This window comes from Eptatretus burgeri, chromosome 1, assembly GCF_056783735.1.
Source record: "Eptatretus burgeri isolate ZD-2024b chromosome 1, Ebu_testis_v1, whole genome shotgun sequence".
Classification (NCBI taxonomy): Eukaryota; Metazoa; Chordata; class Myxini; order Myxiniformes; family Myxinidae; genus Eptatretus; species Eptatretus burgeri.
In genome coordinates this window covers 119,723,606-119,741,403 of record NC_140961.1, presented here as the reverse complement: position 1 = coordinate 119,741,403, position 17,798 = coordinate 119,723,606, and the positions used below count along the sequence as shown (strand labels likewise).

The following is a 17,798-nucleotide window of genomic DNA, read 5'->3' as shown; positions in this document are numbered from 1 at the left end:
TATATGGGAAGGCTTGCGGTTACAGTCCTTTGGGAGAGATAGAAGGAGAGTGAGTGTGTGGAATTTCTCAGGGTTAAAAGACATATTCCAAATGTTTGACCTGTTTGTGATTTCAACAAGGTCTGAAAAGAGGGAAGTGGCTGTAGCCTGTCTGTCTGTCTGAAGGATGAGGAATGTTACAGCAGTGGGTGGAGTCATCAGCAAAGTGATAAAGATAATTTTCCAGAGTCATAGAGATCATTGATGAATATTAGGGAATAGGACGGGGCATAGAAAACTGTCTTGGGGGCATTCCAGTCCAGAAGAAAGGATTCTGCTGAGAGCCACACTTTACATATGAGAGTGGAGGAATCGGCAACCCAATAGTGGAGTTGCCAAGGATGCCACAGGCAGAGAGGTTGGAGGGAAAGGCAGGAGGCCAGACTTTATTGAAAGCTTGAGATTTGTCCAGAGAGACTGCCCTGATCTCGTGTCTGACATTGAGGGCCTCCATCCATTTCTTGGAGCATAGAAGCAGCATGTCCAAGGTGTCGTACTGTAGTGAGTGACCTGGACTGAATCTGAATTGGTGATCTGAGATGAGGCCATTGGAGAAATGGAAGGATTTCATATTAACTGCGATGAAGGATTCTATTGCGGGAGAGTGTGTCGGAGTGGTGCTGAGGTGTCGTCCACCAGACGGCGGTCTCCTTGGGTTAACCTGAGGCGGTCCCTTCGGGTGGGTGCCTGGAATGTCCTATCGCTAAGAGAGGATGATCTGAGCTCAAGCTCAAGCGTTTGGACATCGGGATTGCAGCTCTCTCTGAGGTTCGGTGACCGGATTGCGGCGAGATAATGGTTGGTGGTTACACCTACTATTGGTCTGGTCGCTCTGATGGTTACCATGCCCAAGGAGTTGCTGTAGCTGTGTCCAATAAGCTGACCCCAATGATAATTGAGGTAACACCGGTCAACGAGCGTATTATGAGATTAAGGATTCGTCACTCCTTAGGTGTCATTTCCCTGGTCTCTGTTTATGCTCCGACTGAGGCGAGTGATCTCACCGTGAAGGATGCATTCTACGCCACGCTCGAGTCTGTGGTTGATCAGTGCCCCAGACGAGATACACTTCTAGTCTTGGGGATTTCAATGCATCGACTGGAACTGATAGGGATGGTTATGAGGTGTGTGTTGGTCCCCATGGGTCAGGAACTATGAACCAGAATAGCACTAAGTTCCTTGACTTTGCAAGAAGTCATGGACTTAGGGTGGCTGGTTCATGGTTTCAGCGCCCACAAGCTTATCGCTGGACTTGGTATTCCAACGCTGGCGGTGTGGCAAAGGAGATTGACCATGTCCTCATTGACGGTCGTTGGAGGATGATCCAGAACTGCAGGGTCTACCGGAGTGCTCAGTTCCTCAACACTGACCACAGGCTTGTTGTAGCAACTCTAAAGCTGCACCTTAAATCCTACGGAATGGTACCATCCCAGCCTAGGCTGAATGTTGCCAAGCTCAGGGATGAGAGAGTAGCTGAGGAGTTTGCGAACAGGCTGAGTGGAAACTTGGGGGGTCTGGGTGCTTTGGGGGGTCCTGAAGAGTTGTGGAGCGCCTTCAAGACTACCGTCCTTGATGTTGCCGGTGGATGCCTTGGAGCTCACCGCAGGGCAAAGAAGAATTTTGTCTCTCAAGGGACACTGGATACCATTGACCAGAGTCGCAGGGCCAGGCTGAATGGCAGAGCTGAGCTGTTCAGGGAGCTGAGGCGTAAAACTGTACGTTCACTGATGGTGGACAAGGAGGCCTATGTGCTAGGAATCTGTGAGGGGGTAGAGCATCACCTGTGGACAGGTGATTCTCGTCCCTCTTACAGGGGAATTCGCGCATTACGTTCATCCAAGCCCATCCCTCGGAGCACTGCAGTTCGAGCAGAGAGTGTTAGGCTCTTGACAGAGGAGTCTGAAGTGAAGGCCTACTGGGCCGGTTACTTTGAGCGGTTGTCCCAGGCTGATCCCCCAGCTGTTGAGTTGGACGTCAAGGGTGTTACAATCCCTGTTTCTGACCCTCGAATCAACTGTGGTCCACCTTCGCTTGTGGAAACACGGACTGCGGTGAACCAGTTGAAATGGCGCAAAGCTCCAGGGATCTGTGGCATCCATGCCGAACTTCTCAAGGCTGGTGGAAATGCTGCACTCGTGTCGTTGCATGCAGTTTTGTGCTCTGCCTGGAACACAGGCATCATCCCAACTGACTGGAAGAGGGGCCTTGTTGTCCCTCTCTGGAAAGGGAAGGGTGATCGCCAAGACTGCAACAACTACCAAGGGGTGACGCTGCTCTCAGTGCCAGGCAAGGTCTTTGCTCAGATAATTCTTGATCGGGTTCGCCACCATCTGCTTGAGCACCAGCGTCCAGAGCAGTCAGGCTTTACACCAAAGAGGTCAACGATTGACCGTATCCTTGCACTTCGTGTCCTCACCAAACGCAGATGAGAGTTTCGCCAGGGGCTGCTTGCAGCGTATGTTGATCTCTGTAAAGCGTTCGATTCATTGAATCGGGATGTCCTCTGGAGGATTCTTGGTCTTCATGGGGTGCCACCAAAACGGATCGATCTGATGTCTGAACTCTACTCTGGTACTGAGAGTGCTGTGAAATGTGGTAGTACCATCTCTGACTTATTTCCATCTGTTACTGGTGTTCGTCAGGGATGTGTACTTGCCCCCACACTTTTCAGCACTTGTATGGACTGCATTTTAGGGAGGATGTCGGAGAGATCAAGTTGCGGTGCATCATTTGGGAATGTCAAGATCTCGGACCTTGATTTTGCAGATGATGCAATCATCTTTGCAGACATTCGACATCCTCTTGGTTGCCCTCGAGGTGCTGAATGAGGAGTCGGAGCCATTGGGATTACGGGTTTCTTGGGTCAAAACTAAGATCCAGGCTTTGGGTGACATCTTGGATGCTGCTGTCCTGTCTGTGTCTGTTTGTGGTGAGGATGTTGAGGTCGTGGAGAGATTCACTTACCTTGGCAGTGATATTCATGTCTCTGCTGGCTGCGAGTCAGATGTCAATAGACGTCTGGGTCTGGCCTGGGGAGTCATGGATTCACTGGATCATGGGGTGTGGTGCTGCCGGTACCTGTGCGGGAGGACGAAAGTCCGAGTCTTCAGGTCCTTGCTACTTCCAGTCTTGCTCTATGGGTGCGAGACTTGGACTCTGACCAAGGATCTGAGATGAAGACTTAATTCCTTTGGTACGAGGTCTCTTCGGAGAATCCTTGGCTATCGCTGGTCGGATTTTGTGTCCAACGAGCGGTTGCTGAGAGAGACTCGGATGAGATTTGTTACCTGCATAGTCCGTGAGGTCAGTTGCGGCTGTATGGACATGTGGCTCGTTTTCCTGACGCTGATCCTGCACACCAGATTCTCTCAGCGAGGGAGTCTCATGAGTGGAGGAGGTCAGTGGGCCGACCACGTGCCTCATGGTTGCAACAGGTTGACCATCATCTCAAGCAGATGGGGATGGGCCTGGCATCTGCCTGGGGATGGCCAGACGGAGGCCCCTGGAGTACCGGCGGAAAGTGGACGCAGCGACGCGCTGTTCTGGCACATGCTCCCATACCTGACCTGAAGGATTCTATGATTTTGCCGATGACTGGAAGTAAGCTCACAGGTCTGTAGTTAAAGTGATCGGTTTTTGTACCTTTTTATGTAACGCAGTGACATTCGCTGATTTCCAAGTGGATGGGAGATAACTCCAGAAAATGATATGGTGAAAATGGCAGTGAGAAGATGTACTAGTCCAGTAGAGCAGGTTTTTTTTTCGGAAATGTGAGCCGATGCCTTCCAGTCCGGTTGCAGACGCAGAGTTGAGGGTTGCCTGAAACTTGTCCACCTTCTCAGGTGCACAAGACAGAGTCAAGGAGCAATTGGGTGCAACTGGGTAGGGTGTGTGCAGAGAGTGGGAATAAGGACAGGATAACTGAAGATGTGATGGGATGGATCATTTCGCAAGAGAGAGAGCAGATTTCTGTGGAAGAATTCCCAGGCTATATTAATATGAGGTGCTGTAGAAATAAAATATTTTGAGATTTAGTGAAGAAGTATTTCTGAACAAAAATTAGTCACTCATTTTGCATATAAATAAATTTTTCATATAATAGTTCCCCAGTATGCTCCAATAATCCCATGCCTGATGTCAGTGTCTTTTTTTTGCATTCTTGTACAATAACTCATTGGGCAGTGCATTCGGTAATGATGTTCTTCAAAGGACAGGTTGCGCAACCTATTGCTGTGTGTTGTGGCAATAACAGCAAAATCAATAACCTTGTGATTGTGTTATTTTGGATAGTGCAGTTTATTGTATCTTTTTATTGCCACACAGGTTCCTCATTCCATTTGCAATGAGCCATGTTCACCAGGAATGCGTAAGGTTGTACTTGAAGGCAAGCCATTATGTTGCTATGACTGTGTGTTGTGCAATCCCGAAGAGTATTCCAATGTTACAGGTATAGAACTTTCCACTTCTTATTTATCCAGAACAATAATTATTCATTGAGCAAATCGATGTCTCTTGTTGATGAACTGCACAAGTAAGAAATAAGACTTGGGAGTGGAAAAAATTGTGTCGATTTTTAAATCCTGTGTGTGTGTGTGTGTGTGTGTGTGTGTGTGTGTGTGTGTGTGTGTGTGTGTGTGTGTGTGTGTGTGTGTGTGTGTGTGTGTGTGTGTGTGTGTGTGTGTGTGCAATAAGGTGGAACATCCCCCTTTGATAAGGTGGAACGGAGCCCTCTCAGGTGTCGAGGTATCCTTCATGTGTGTGTGCCTGTATATGTGTGTACATGTGAAAGTTGCTGTTGTTGGCTGCTATCTCCACAAAAGGGTGGGTTACAGGAGATAGAAAGGGGACCCACCAGGTCTCTAAGTATCCACCTCCGTTTGTGATTATGCAGGCTAACTTCTTTGTATATACATTGTCAAGGCTCGTATAAGAGCTAACACACATAACATATAACAAAGGCAGCAGAATACAAGAGGGGTGGGACAGGGATGCACATGACAATCGGGAACAGAGACATTAGAAGATCAGTGGAAGGGAGAGGGATGTGGTGGGGTACACGTGGAAAACAAGATGGACACGACAGGGACTTTCAGGAAGGAAAGCAGGGAATTTGAAGGAGGTGGGTTTGGGGTGGATTAATGGGGGTAGAAAAGATTGTGGTTTTGGATTGGGGTGAACAGCTGTTTTGAATTCCTAGAGGGAAGGGTGGGATTGAAGAGAGTGTGGAATTTGTTTCAGAGGCAGTAAAAAAGAAGAATGAAAGAGTGAAGGTGAGAAGTGATTCTTGATTTTGGAGGTTTCACCAGAAAGGGGATGCTGGCGGACCTTGAGCGCCTGTGCAAAAAACATCCTTCGCTAACTCAGAGAAAAGATCCACATTCTTGCAGGCCAAATCACATTGCCTCCTCCTGCTTGTCATGAGATACTTCCCTGCACCATTTTAGGATGTCTTTGATATCACCTGGCCTGATTTTACTTTGTAGTTTACTGTAGCTTGTGTCTGTGGCTGACGTGAGTAAACGATAGGCGTACTCGTATCGAAAATCTCTCTATTTGGGATGCTGTCGCATGCCTTCACACCTCTTTTCAAAGGATGTGGTTCCATGCACACATTAATTAGCCTAACCGCTACTTTATCCCTATCAATTTTAACATCGGTGTCACCCACAACGACAACACCTATTGCTGATTCTGTCACTGGTTCCACCAGGTGAATGACTCCTCCAAGGTTGCTCATCTGCCTCTGTTTCCTTAACGACCATCTCTGCAGCTCAGTTCCAATAAAGGCTCAAAAGTATAAAGGCTCAAAAAGATTCCACGTAATGTCAACCAGGATGCTCCACCATCCACTTCACTCCCATCCTTCTCCACTCTGTCCAGTTGCAGTTCCTCTGAGTGCAGCTTGAGCGAGTTGCTACGCAGATCAATGTATCAGCCACGGGCAGTTAAAACAATCAAACTCAACTTAACATGGGTCATACATCTGCTACCAAGACATTAGATGGTCATGGAACTGCATGCTAAGATTGGAGCTGTTGCTCTGGTATTCAATTGAGGATTATCATTTATTGTGACACCTGATGTTTTTTTCTGGCTGTTTCAACTCTTATTCAATAATACGGGGCTCACAATGCCAGCTTTGACCCCCGTAGCTACTACTGCCTCAATGGGCACATCTTCAATACTTTGCGCCCGGCCATTCCAAGTTTCCCTGGCTCTGAGAGGGCTCCTGGGGTACCTGTGTTTCTCGAGGGACCTGGTTGTGGTAAGAGTTGAGGTAATGACCCTGGTCTACAGCAAGGTGCCTTACACACCCTCTCCTGATGGCCATGCGTGCCACAGTTAAAGCACCGACACATGCAAGGCTCGACACTAACTGTTGCTCGGTTGTCCGGGCAAACAAAATTTAGCATCAGGCAACCAAACTAATGACTTGGTTACCCTTGTTGCGCAACCTCATTACCGTGCCTGGGACATTAATATTGAGCCCATGATGTACAAAACAACCTCTGAGATCGACAATAAAAGAAAAGCCTAATATTCATGGTCTTAGCGATGGGGTTAACCGGCCAGAGTTTAAAAATGGAAACATAAAGTATAGCTGCACTCAAAGTTGGACGATGTTATTATTTTATCTCTCTTTGATTTGTGCTTGTTTTTGAAGAATGCTCTTTCCTAAGGTGAGAAATCTCTCCTTTGTCTCTGTCTCTCTATCTCTCTCTCACGGTATATATTGTCTATCCTTTCAATCAATGGTGAGTTATCTTGACGGGACATCTTTTTTTCTACCAACCTCTGTAACCTTAACTCCTCTGTGTACCTGTATGCTATTATTCATAACCTCCCTTTTACTTGCCAAGTAGAAATTAAATGAGAGTTATACAAGTTCTTGAGAAATAAGCATTTGTTGTCTCTTATTTTTAACAAATATTCATGTCTATGCATTTTGCAGTTATTGGCATGTATAATTATCCATTTGTTACAGTGAAGCTATTCAGAAAATTAGTGAAAAATAACATTTTATTTTTATTTTTATTTTTTATTTCTCCCCCAGCAACCAAAATTTGACTTCGGACAACCAAAATTTTGAAATGCATTCCTGGCAGTGCAACTCAATAATGGAGTTTCCTCCTAATCTCTGTGGTTTCCCCTAAGTGGCCTATTTCTCTGAGGCATATAATTTGGTCGACCAAACCTGACACCCAGACCATCTGGCTGCATCCCTGCACTCAACCTGAACACCTAGGTAGCTGGTCCAGCAGGTTGCTCAGGTGTTAGAAAGTTAAGCCTTTGCCCTTGCCCTCCTGAGTCACCCCCTGGACTGACTGGGTCTGCCTGGCAGATCACTGGCTATGGTCGCTCTTGCAATTGTTTCATTTCCTTTCTTAAATTCTTTCATTTCAATGCAATTCCCTGCTTACAATTGCTCTGATCTCCTCCATCCTCGTTATCACTTCCTTATTCCTCTTTTCATGCTCTTTCTTAAAGTCAGCCATCTCTCCTTTTACTTCCCTCTGTCCAGTTTCCATCTTCTTCTGCATTTCCTCCGGTTGAGTTATTTTTTTTTTCTTTACTTTCGTTCACTTCCCATCTTTATGCCCTCTGCTCAGTTTTCATTCTCCCAACATCACCTGCCATCTGCTTACACTTTGCTTTTATATTCCCCTAATCTTCTATAATTTGATCGGTTTCCACATGTATTTGAGTCATTTGCTTCCAATGTGCTTTAATTTTGTCTCCAACATCAATTCTCATCCTTGTCATACCTTCAGTAATTTCAATCATTTTTCTCTCGATTTCAATGAAACTCCCGACTGCCTTTTTATTTTGTTGTTTTTCCATCTCCCTCGTCTGTTCTTTTATTCCTCGAAATTGTTCCTTCATCCTTTTATCTATCTTTACCTCTGCCCACCAAAGGTTGATGGAGGTTATGTTTTCACCCCTGTCTGTCGGTTTGTTTGTGAACAAAATATCTCAAAAAGTTGTGGACGGATTCGGCGAACCTTGATGGATGAGTTGATTATGTTAGAAGAACAAGCCAATTAATTTTTAGTTCAGGTCCGAATCCTGATCCGGCCTATCAGTGGGATACAAAATGTAAACTAATCAGCTTGGTGGAGGTATGTGCTCTACCGAATGAACTTCTAGTTACCACGCCACCGAAGGTGAAGGAGGTTATGTTTTCACCCCTCTCTGTCTGTTTGTTATTTGCAAAATCGAAGATTTTTCCACGTATATTGGGTCGGTCGATTTTGTTACTTGGCCAAAATTTTTTTAATTTTTTTTGCCAAGTATGTTTGTCTGCAGCATTTGTCTGTCTGTTTGTCTCTCTCTTTGTTTGTCACACGATATTTGGCCACAGTTTTCAACCAATTGTTGAATTTTTTTGTGTGTGTAGGTGACCAGCCAAGGAAGGCAACGCTAAATTTTGGTGAAGATCCTAATCCAGATCCGGATCTGAGAATTTTTAAAGTGATTCTTCACCATTCAGAAATAAGACCAAAAACGATATACAGCACAATATGTCAAAAAGTTATGGGTGGATTCACGCGAAACTTGGCGGACAGGTTGGGAGTGCCAATAGGAAGAATTGATTCAATTTTGATGAAGATCCTAATCCAGATCTGGAAACGAGAGTTATTTAATTTTTAACTGATTCTTCACCATTGAGAGATGGGGCTAAAAACGATATTAAATGATATCTCAAAAAGTTGTTCACGGATTCGGATGAAAGTTGGTGGACAGGTTGGTTGTGTGACAAGGACTAATTGATTCGATTTTTGTGAAAATCTAAATCCGTATCTGGATTCGAGAATTTTTCAGGTGATTGTTCACCATTGAGAGATGGGGCCAAAACCTAGGTACAGCATGTTATCTCTAAAAGTTGTGGACCACTTGTGACAAAACTAGGTGGAAGAGTTGGTCAGGTAACAAGAACAAGCCGATTCGATTTTGGTTAAGTTCCGGAATCAGATCCGACCTTTCAGTGGCATACAAAATGTGAATTATTCAGCCTGGCAGAGGGATGTGCTCATCGAGTGCTGTTCTGTTTCACGAAGTTGTCTGTGTGATTTTTCATGACTGTCTGTCTGTTGGTCTGCCTGTCTGTTTATCGCCTAAAGGTCAAAATTTTAAACCGATCTTCAGGAAATTTCACCACATGGTTGAGTTTACCATAAGGAAGAAGCGTATTGTTTTTGAGGTCAAAAGATCAACTTAGGCCAAAGGTCAACAACTTATGTGGGATTTCTAAAATCCTCAATTTTCATCCGATTGACTTGAAATCTGTTGAAGGAAGTTGGAAACAATCGGACAGAAACAAACAAACAAAAACAGACCCAAACACAATATCCTCTCCTTCAGCAAAGTTCATAAAGTCCCAATCATGTCTCTCACCCACAGTTGCAGAAAAACAAACAATCAGCTCTCACTCAACCAATTATCCCAAGCTGCGGTTAGGACCATAATCAATCAATAATATGGCCTTCTTGTCAAATATTGGCACAAAAAGCAATCAAGAAAAGCTACACAAGGTAAGCCCTTTGTTTCAAACCCAACTCAGGTTCCTCCACAACTGCAGACATTCACAAAGAGCACATGCATGAGAACCCCAAATCCTAAATGCACCCATCAGGTGCCTGATGATTTAATCATTTACTTGCTCACCTGGAACGTAGTTTCTGGGGGCTTATGGGATGGAGCATCGCCCATCCTTCACTTCGTCTGTCCATCAACAAACACTTTCAACTTATTCTCTGAAACTACACCTAAGATTTTGGTCAAACTTTACCACAACGTTCATCACCATGTATGTACCAAAGTTTGCTCATGGAATTAAAAAAAAATCGGGCCCAAAAGGGGTTTACAGGGGTTGCCTTGGGAGGGAGTTTATCGGGGGGGACTGTAGTTCCCCCCTAAAGAGATATTTGCTTTCTTCTCACAAATGACACAAACAATTCCGATGAAACTTTCGCACAACCTTCATCACCCATGATGTACCAAAGGTTGTTCATGACATTTAAAAAAAATTGGGGTCGATGGGATTTGATGTGGTGTTGCCCCCAAAGAGGTGTGTGCTTTCTTCTCAGAAGCCAAGCACACAATTCCAATGAAACTTGACCACCACCTTCATCACTCATGATGTACTAAAGTTTGCTCATGACATTAAAAAAATTGGGGTCTAAGGGATTCTACTTGGGGTTGCCCCCAAAATATGCATTTGCTTTCTTTTCTGAAATCACACACAATTTCGATGAAACTTGACCACAACCTTTATCACCGGTGAAGTACCAATGTTTGTTCATAGCATTAAAAATTAATCCATAGAATTTACTTCCTTCTCCATCATATATTTTGTGGGTCATCTCTGCCTACCAGTGGTTCCTGGGTTATCTTATCCAGCCTCTACAAGGTGAGCACCCAGGGGTGATGCCTCTGTTTTATTTTAGCCATTTATATTTATACTAGACAACCCGTGAACCCGTTGGGTTACCGTTGTGACAGCGGTTGATGAAAAAAGATCATTTCAAGAAAAAAAAGATAGCTCCAGCGAACTATATCACTGAGGTTGTTTGCAATGATCAAATAACTCCTGAAGAGTGCTTGAATGAATCTGGAATTGATTTTCTAAAAATTTTTGTTGTTGCCCGATTTGAACGAAACTTTATACTGCACACCACAGGCAAATTGTGAGTGAGGTGGCCCTAAAATTTTTGACCTATCGTGTAACGTTTTGGCTGAATTTTGGGAATATATATGTATATATATATATATATATATATATATATATATATATATATATATATATATATATATATATATATATATATATATATATATATATATATATATACAAGATGAGAGTTTTAGTAATATATAGATGTTGACTGCCATTGTTAATTTAAATGATTTATTATCTGCCTGCAAAATGAAAGCACAATCGACTTGTATGTAATGCACTGTGCAATGGAAATGCATTTATAGGTGCAATGTTCTTTTTTTTTAATATAAAAAAGAAATAGCAGATTTGTTTGTTTTTTTTAGACTCCCAAGATTGTTTTCATTGTTTGGGAGATTATTGGCCAAATGACAAACACGATGGCTGCATCCCCATGCTCAAAGAGTTTTTGCAACTCGCCGATCCACTCGCACTGGTGCTGTTAGCATTTGCCTTGTTTGGTGTGTTGTTTATTTTAATGACAGGTATTTTGATGTATCAGCACCGTCATGATCCTGTTATGTTGTCCACACGAATGGGCATCGAAGGGGTTCTGTTAATGGCCCTGATGTGTTGTTTTGCTAGTTGTATTACTTTTATGGGGGAGCCAACACTCCTGAATTGCAGGATCCAAATGGTGATGTCAACCTTTAGCCTCTCGTTGTCTGTGGCTTGTGGACTTTGCAAGACTGTTCTGGCAATAATTATAATACAAGGTTGTATACTTAATTATTCACACGTATGAGGAATAAATTGAAATTATTTTCTTCTTCATACATTTCCCTGAATATTTGTTGCTGCTTTTCTGTCTGGCTCTAGGGGTTGCGAGACTATTATGACACCCCAAATCAGGCCTGTCTGTCTGTGTGTGTCAATATCTATATTTTTGCTTCAATGTTTTTTTTCTCTGCAACCACTTATGTGATTGATCCAAAACTTTAAACATAGGAAGGACTCCCCATGGAGAATATTTCATTGTTAACCCTGATCTCACAGGTCACATTGTATGGCAGCCATATTGGATTGAAGCAATAAAAATTGGACATCTCCGAAAATGCTCAACGAAAAAAATTGAAACTTGGTATATGTCAACAACTCTCCATGGGGTATATAGGGTGATGATTATGATGTCATTTGTGAAGTATTCCAGCCATAATAGGTTGAATCAAAATTCTTATCTGAAACATCTGACTTCATATATCTGATCTACAACCCAATGTGAGTGAAGAATTAAATTTTTGACCTCATTGGTCAAGTGGTCCGTTGGCCATATTGGATCAAAAATATAAATGTGAAAAATCTTCTCCAGAATCGCTTAACAGATCGATGTGAAACTTCATACGTATGATCGACTAGTTTGAAAATGTTTTCTTAACCATCTTCATTGGCACAATTTAGCCTTAATATGCACAAAAGTGGTCATTAAATATCCAATTCATCAATTAATAATCGATATTTCAGCCGAAAATGGAAATGTATGTGACATAATAAGGTGCATGGATGATACAAGTATATGGGCTATAATAGCAGTGGGCCAATAGTAGCGTGTTCAGTTAGCAATGGTATTTTTGTCCAGAATTAGTATGCAAAGCACTTTACCAAGTGCCAATTTTTTAAAACGTACTTGCAATTTGCCTCCATGCATTGTTTATTGTGTATGCAAATTTGGCACAATTTTTAAGGTCACTTCTTCGCTGGATGCTCAATAGATTCCCCTTTCCTCACATTACCACCAAGTTCTTCCAAACTCCTTTCCCCTCTCTCCATACTTCTCCAGTTCACATCATATCCCTTCTCTATACTACATCTGTCCTTTTGTAAAACACATTTATCTTTTCTGGCACAATCTGTGTAAATGGAAAAAGTTAAACAAGTGATTTTTATCAACTGAAAGCTGATAAAATATGTTGACTGTGATCTGATGTGAGTTGTGGCTGATGTTTTGAGCATTTGCCCTTCATCAGAATGAAGTGGTTAGTGCTCAATACTGTCGTCTCCAGGGGGGTTTAGCCCCCACCTGGATGGATGGCCAAACAGTTCTCCCTTTGAGGCTTACAGCCGAGATTCTCAGAGATTAATGCGCGAGCAGGAAAGAAATTGCGGTAGAGGGACGGAGGAACATGGGTGGTACTCAACCCATATCAGATACACTGACACAAGCAAATGAAATATAACAAATAATAATTTAATAAGAAGTAATCAAATATGTACAATGACAAGAATTCAAATTGAAATAATGAAAGAAAAACTGAGGTCAACTAAATCCAAATCTAACTGAGGCGCCTCCACGCAGACTTAGATACAGACAAGGGAACAGCATAATGAAAGAAAAATCCCTCCTCTATCCCGGCAGTTAGCTGTGTGCCAGAAATGGTCTTTGTAGAATGTGGAATCGAGGCACTTCGTCAGGCACTTGCAAACGTGCCCTCAAAAATTGCGCTCGGCCGTTCTCTCTTGCAGTGGGACGAACGTACGTCAGGCAATTTGTGAGCAGGATTCAACACCAAGGCTCAGAGACCCCGTGCAGCTTTCTCATGCATTGATTGTCCTCACCAACCCGCTGCTTTTCAGAATGGCTGCCGTCCCCTTCAGTTACACCATGAGGCTCGGGGTCCGTTCCTCACAACCCAATCAAGAGCCAAAGGTCAGCGTTTTGCTTCACCACACAAGTCAAAATTGCCTCAGCACGAATACGATAATCGTGCTAACTTCTTCATGTGTCAAAGGAAAGCCATTTTGTTGTGCCCTGATCTTTCACACCATCTCCTAGCTATGTTCTTGTCTCTCGACCACGTGCGTCCTTTACTACGCACTCAACCGCTCTTCACACTGACCTCGTGTGTGCGCTCCCAATCCTTGCGATTACTGTGCAACCGCCCCTTCTTCTTCGACGTCACGCCAAACCAAACTCCTCCTCTAGGGCGTGGCCTGCTCACACAAAACCCGAGAAGGCAGGGCCTCTTCCTCCTCGGCATGTTTTGATTGCTTGTTATCATGGTTTTGGTTTTTAAAATGCAACTCCTTCATGATTGGCTGGGAAATTCAAAAATACTGGGAGGCATTGTCCTTAATCCCGATCTAATTAACACCGCACCACCCTGTGCGTGGTGACAAGTAACACATAAACTCACAATTTCCCTAATTAATTACATTGAGATGTCTCCTACACGTCCACAAGCCAAGCAACTCGATACGATCCTATCTTTCCTATGAAATTCCTCCATCAACCCCACATACATAACAATATGTTAGCCACACTTCACTTCACACTGCAGTTTGCATGCTCAGCAGTTTTCCTTTGATAAAAAAAATCCATACATTTATATGTGTTGGCCTTTGTTGTGTCCTTTCTTTCTTTATTGATTATTTTTTTTCCTTTTTTAACCCCTTTGTCTTCAGTTATTCCTCTCCATCTGTACCTTTATTTTACCTTTTCTTTTTTTTTCTATTTTTGCCAGTGAAGGTTGTGTTTTTGACACCCTTGCAATCATTGTATCCCTTGGCTATAAATTGGCCTCCCACACTCCCCACCTCCAAGTGTTTGACCATTATCCTGCTGATGAAGCTGTTAAGGCAGAAACAGTGCTATCAAATACACTTCTTTCGGATAACATGAATTTCCACATGACCATTGCACACTGCCCCCCTTTTGGGTTGTGGTATTTCCCTATGCAGATGTTTTTTTTCATTTTCACAATTTTCATTTTCTCATATCAGCCTGAATCCCATCTACTTGCAGGTTGCTACCCATCCTTCCCTTTTCTCTCTTCTCCTTCATTTATTTCAACCCCTTGTTGCTTCCACATGTTGGCCCACTGCCCCATTTTAGGTGCATTTTTCTCTTTCCTCTTACCTCTCTCATCTGGTTCTTCCAGGAGTCAAGACATCAATAACAGCAATTAAAAAAAATGGCCACCAATGCAAAAATCACCCTATTTCAACACTCAAAATGCTATAAATGTATTTTCCTCAATGTAATCTTGCTAGTTCTCCTGTTGGAAATGAGAAAACCAATAAATACCCATTCCATCTGCGAATGAATTGTGGTGTCAGTGAAATATCTTGCACAATGCCATGTGTATTATATGTGTATTTATGGTAATTATATCACGTGCATTTATGGTATTCAGATGATTATGGTAATTTGATATTGTGGTGGTGATTTGTAGTATATGCCACGTGTATTTATGGTATACAGAGAGGTCGGTGGTCCCTCTCTTCCCCCCATAAAAATTCTGCCCCCGCCCCCCCCACACCCTCGAGTTAAAAAAAAAAGATGAAGAGTATGCGAGTCATTGCCTGGCACCATGGCCAAATTAGAAATTGTTGTCCGAAGTGACTGTGGTTCTTGGGGCTCACCATAACAAACTACGAGTCCCCAAAGGATTAAGAACAATGCCATACTACCGTCCTAACTCGCCTCTTCTTTACTCTGAAGCTGTGGCCTCTGTTACTATCAGTGTCCATTTTGCTGCAAATTGTTTAAAAGAATAGTCTGTAATTAAACAACGTGTTGTGACAGCAATTTAGAGAATATAATGACAATAGACACCCCTCTTTCCCCCTCTTCCCAATACCACTACACATAATAGTTCAAGATATTTCTGAGCTTGGTAACAACACCCAACCAGGATAGCAATTTGTGATGCTCGAAAAGTGCAACTTTCGTTTCAGCCACCCTCATTTTACTTCAGTCATTAAAATAAAATTTTCTAAATTAACATGTCGATACATGTATAGTTTACTGAAAAGCAAGTTTTCTATATTAAAAACAAATGTCTTCATCTTTCAGAGCAGATGATGAATGATCAATTACTGTGGATATGATAACATCAGAGGATGTACAAAGCCACCATGCATTGCTTTAAGGTATTTTGTGAAATTCTCAATGATATCTCATTTGCCACATATTGACTGAAATATGATCTTTGCAGATATGCCTTCACCTTATTATTTGAGGAAGTTTGTGAATTATTACGGTGCAACAGCATTGATGGCTGTTATAATTATGCCTCACATGTTTTTGTGTTTGTCTTGGAACATTTTTGGCGAGTTTGAAATTGCCAGAAACATCGATATCCAGCATGGTGTGATCATTATATATTGTAATGAAGAAACTTCGATATGGGCTGTATGCTCAATGGTTTACTTGGCAATTTTGATAATCGTCTGCTTTGTGCTTGCGAACAAAGCAAAACAATATACTTTAACCATCAAGGAACCAAAATTCATAACGTTCAGTATGCTTTTCCTGTTACTAGTTTTGATTGCATTTATTCCGGCTTACAATTCAACTCGGGGAAAGTTCACAGTCGTAACGCAAATATTTGCACTTGTTGCATCATCATATGGTATTTTTGGTTGTTTATTTTTGCCTAAATGTTATATGATTTTCAAAAGCAAAAGAAAAAATTGACATTCCATGAGGTATATGTAACATGATAAATTTGCTTGAAATTATGCATTTCACTTTAAGTACAAGCACTGCACTGAGTAGGTGTAAAACTGCACTGGGTAAAATATAAAAAGTAATTAAATAAATAAAAGCTTATAACAATTACATTTAAAATACGTATTGTATTGTGTGCACACATAATAAAGAATTAATAAAGGCATGCTTCCTCCATCCAAGTCTTTCCTTGGAAAATATTAAATACACACAGCCTACAAGGCCTTTGTGTGTAGCTCAAGAAGTACAGTTCTCTACGATGGGCAGGTGCACCACCATCAATTCTGTCTCTCCTGTGTTCTGTGGAATCTACATCTCATAAAATTATGTTTAAAAAGAGAGGGTGTTTATCTTCGTAGACGCTACCGTATACCTTCAAGAAAACCGGGTGAAGGTCATCAATTCAGAAATAATGGAGATGGGCTAACCGAGTGCTATTCCAGTTGCTACTCCAATGGATATAGGTGCAACAATGCTTAAACATAAATACCTGATAGTCTAAACCACTTCTGCCATGAGAAATGTTACGGATGCTATAAAAAGTACAAAATATTCTTAAAAGGAATCCCGTAAGTTACAGGCAATCAAATAAATCAAGAAACGTAAAACTCGATTATCTTCACAAGAAAGTCAAAAAATATTCCAAATATTAGGGTCAGGGTTTCAAAAGTTCGAGCTACTTTGAGTTCTTTGAGAGTTTGAGAGTGCATAGGACTACTTTGAGTTCCTCAAGTTTTTTTTAGTAAATAAATATACATGAAGGAAGTGATTGATGGTATCTCTGATTTGGATGATTACCATTATTATATCAAACTCTACTAAAATGGAAGATTACTTTAAGGTAAATGATAACTGGAAAAAACTGGAACACAAATCTTATCCGACTATCTATACAAATAAATGTCAGTGTGTGTCAGTCAGTCCATTCCGCTCCTCCATAACTCCAAAACCATGAAACCAATGGCCCGAAACTTTGCATGCAAAGTCTAAGGGAGTGCATGAGTGAAAATTAGGCATTTGAAGATCATTAACGGCCTTATTTAATTATCCTTTATTACAGGTTCATCGTTGGTCACCTTGCTCCTCCCTCACTGGAGTCTTAATTTGCCATTGTTTTTTTTTTTCTTGTTCAACAAATCCTTGACTTGGAACAGGCCTCAACGGTTTCTCAACAAGAAAAGCGCTCCAACCTTTTGTTACTTTTCTCACTCATATCCTCGAATGCCTCATCGACTTACCTACAAATCGCTGTATACATTGCGTTTGTAAGTGCTATAATTTTCAAATTAGGAGCTTGGAGCGATTTCATGCATTGTATGATGTGATTTTCCATGATATACTCTCACGGTCTCATTAAAGTATATACTCAAAATCTAATTGCTGTTTTGAGGATCGGATAACTGTCAAAATCTGGACAGAAATCTGAAAATGTTAAGAAATCTGCGATTTATTTTTGCAGGTATGTGTCATTACCAATCAGCTTGCTGTCACTTACCAAGCCAGCAATTCCTTATCAACCATTTAATTGGAGTGCTTAAGCCACATACCGAGCACCCGACAGTCGATAATGGTGCAGTTCGTGTCTCAATCGGG

The 17,798-nt window shown here is 42.1% G+C and overlaps 1 protein-coding gene across 2 annotated transcripts in view; it reads left to right on the top strand.

The window, feature by feature from the left end:
* The window catches only part of LOC147035281 (extracellular calcium-sensing receptor-like), a 54,542-nt gene extending 38,174 nt beyond the window's left edge, over positions 1-16,368 (top strand). Inside the window, exons 6-8 of one of the 2 annotated variants that reach the window (XM_085896361.1) lie at positions 4,363-4,486; positions 11,083-11,472; positions 15,691-16,368. In XM_085896361.1, coding sequence (XP_085752487.1) covers positions 4,363-4,486; positions 11,083-11,472; positions 15,691-16,172 — 996 coding nt within the window. In that variant the 3' untranslated portion in view covers positions 16,173-16,368. The remainder of the gene's footprint in view (positions 1-4,362; positions 4,487-11,082; positions 11,473-15,690) is intronic. The other variant, XM_085896368.1, reaches the window with a different exon arrangement.
* The last annotated feature ends 1,430 nt before the right edge of the window (positions 16,369-17,798 follow it).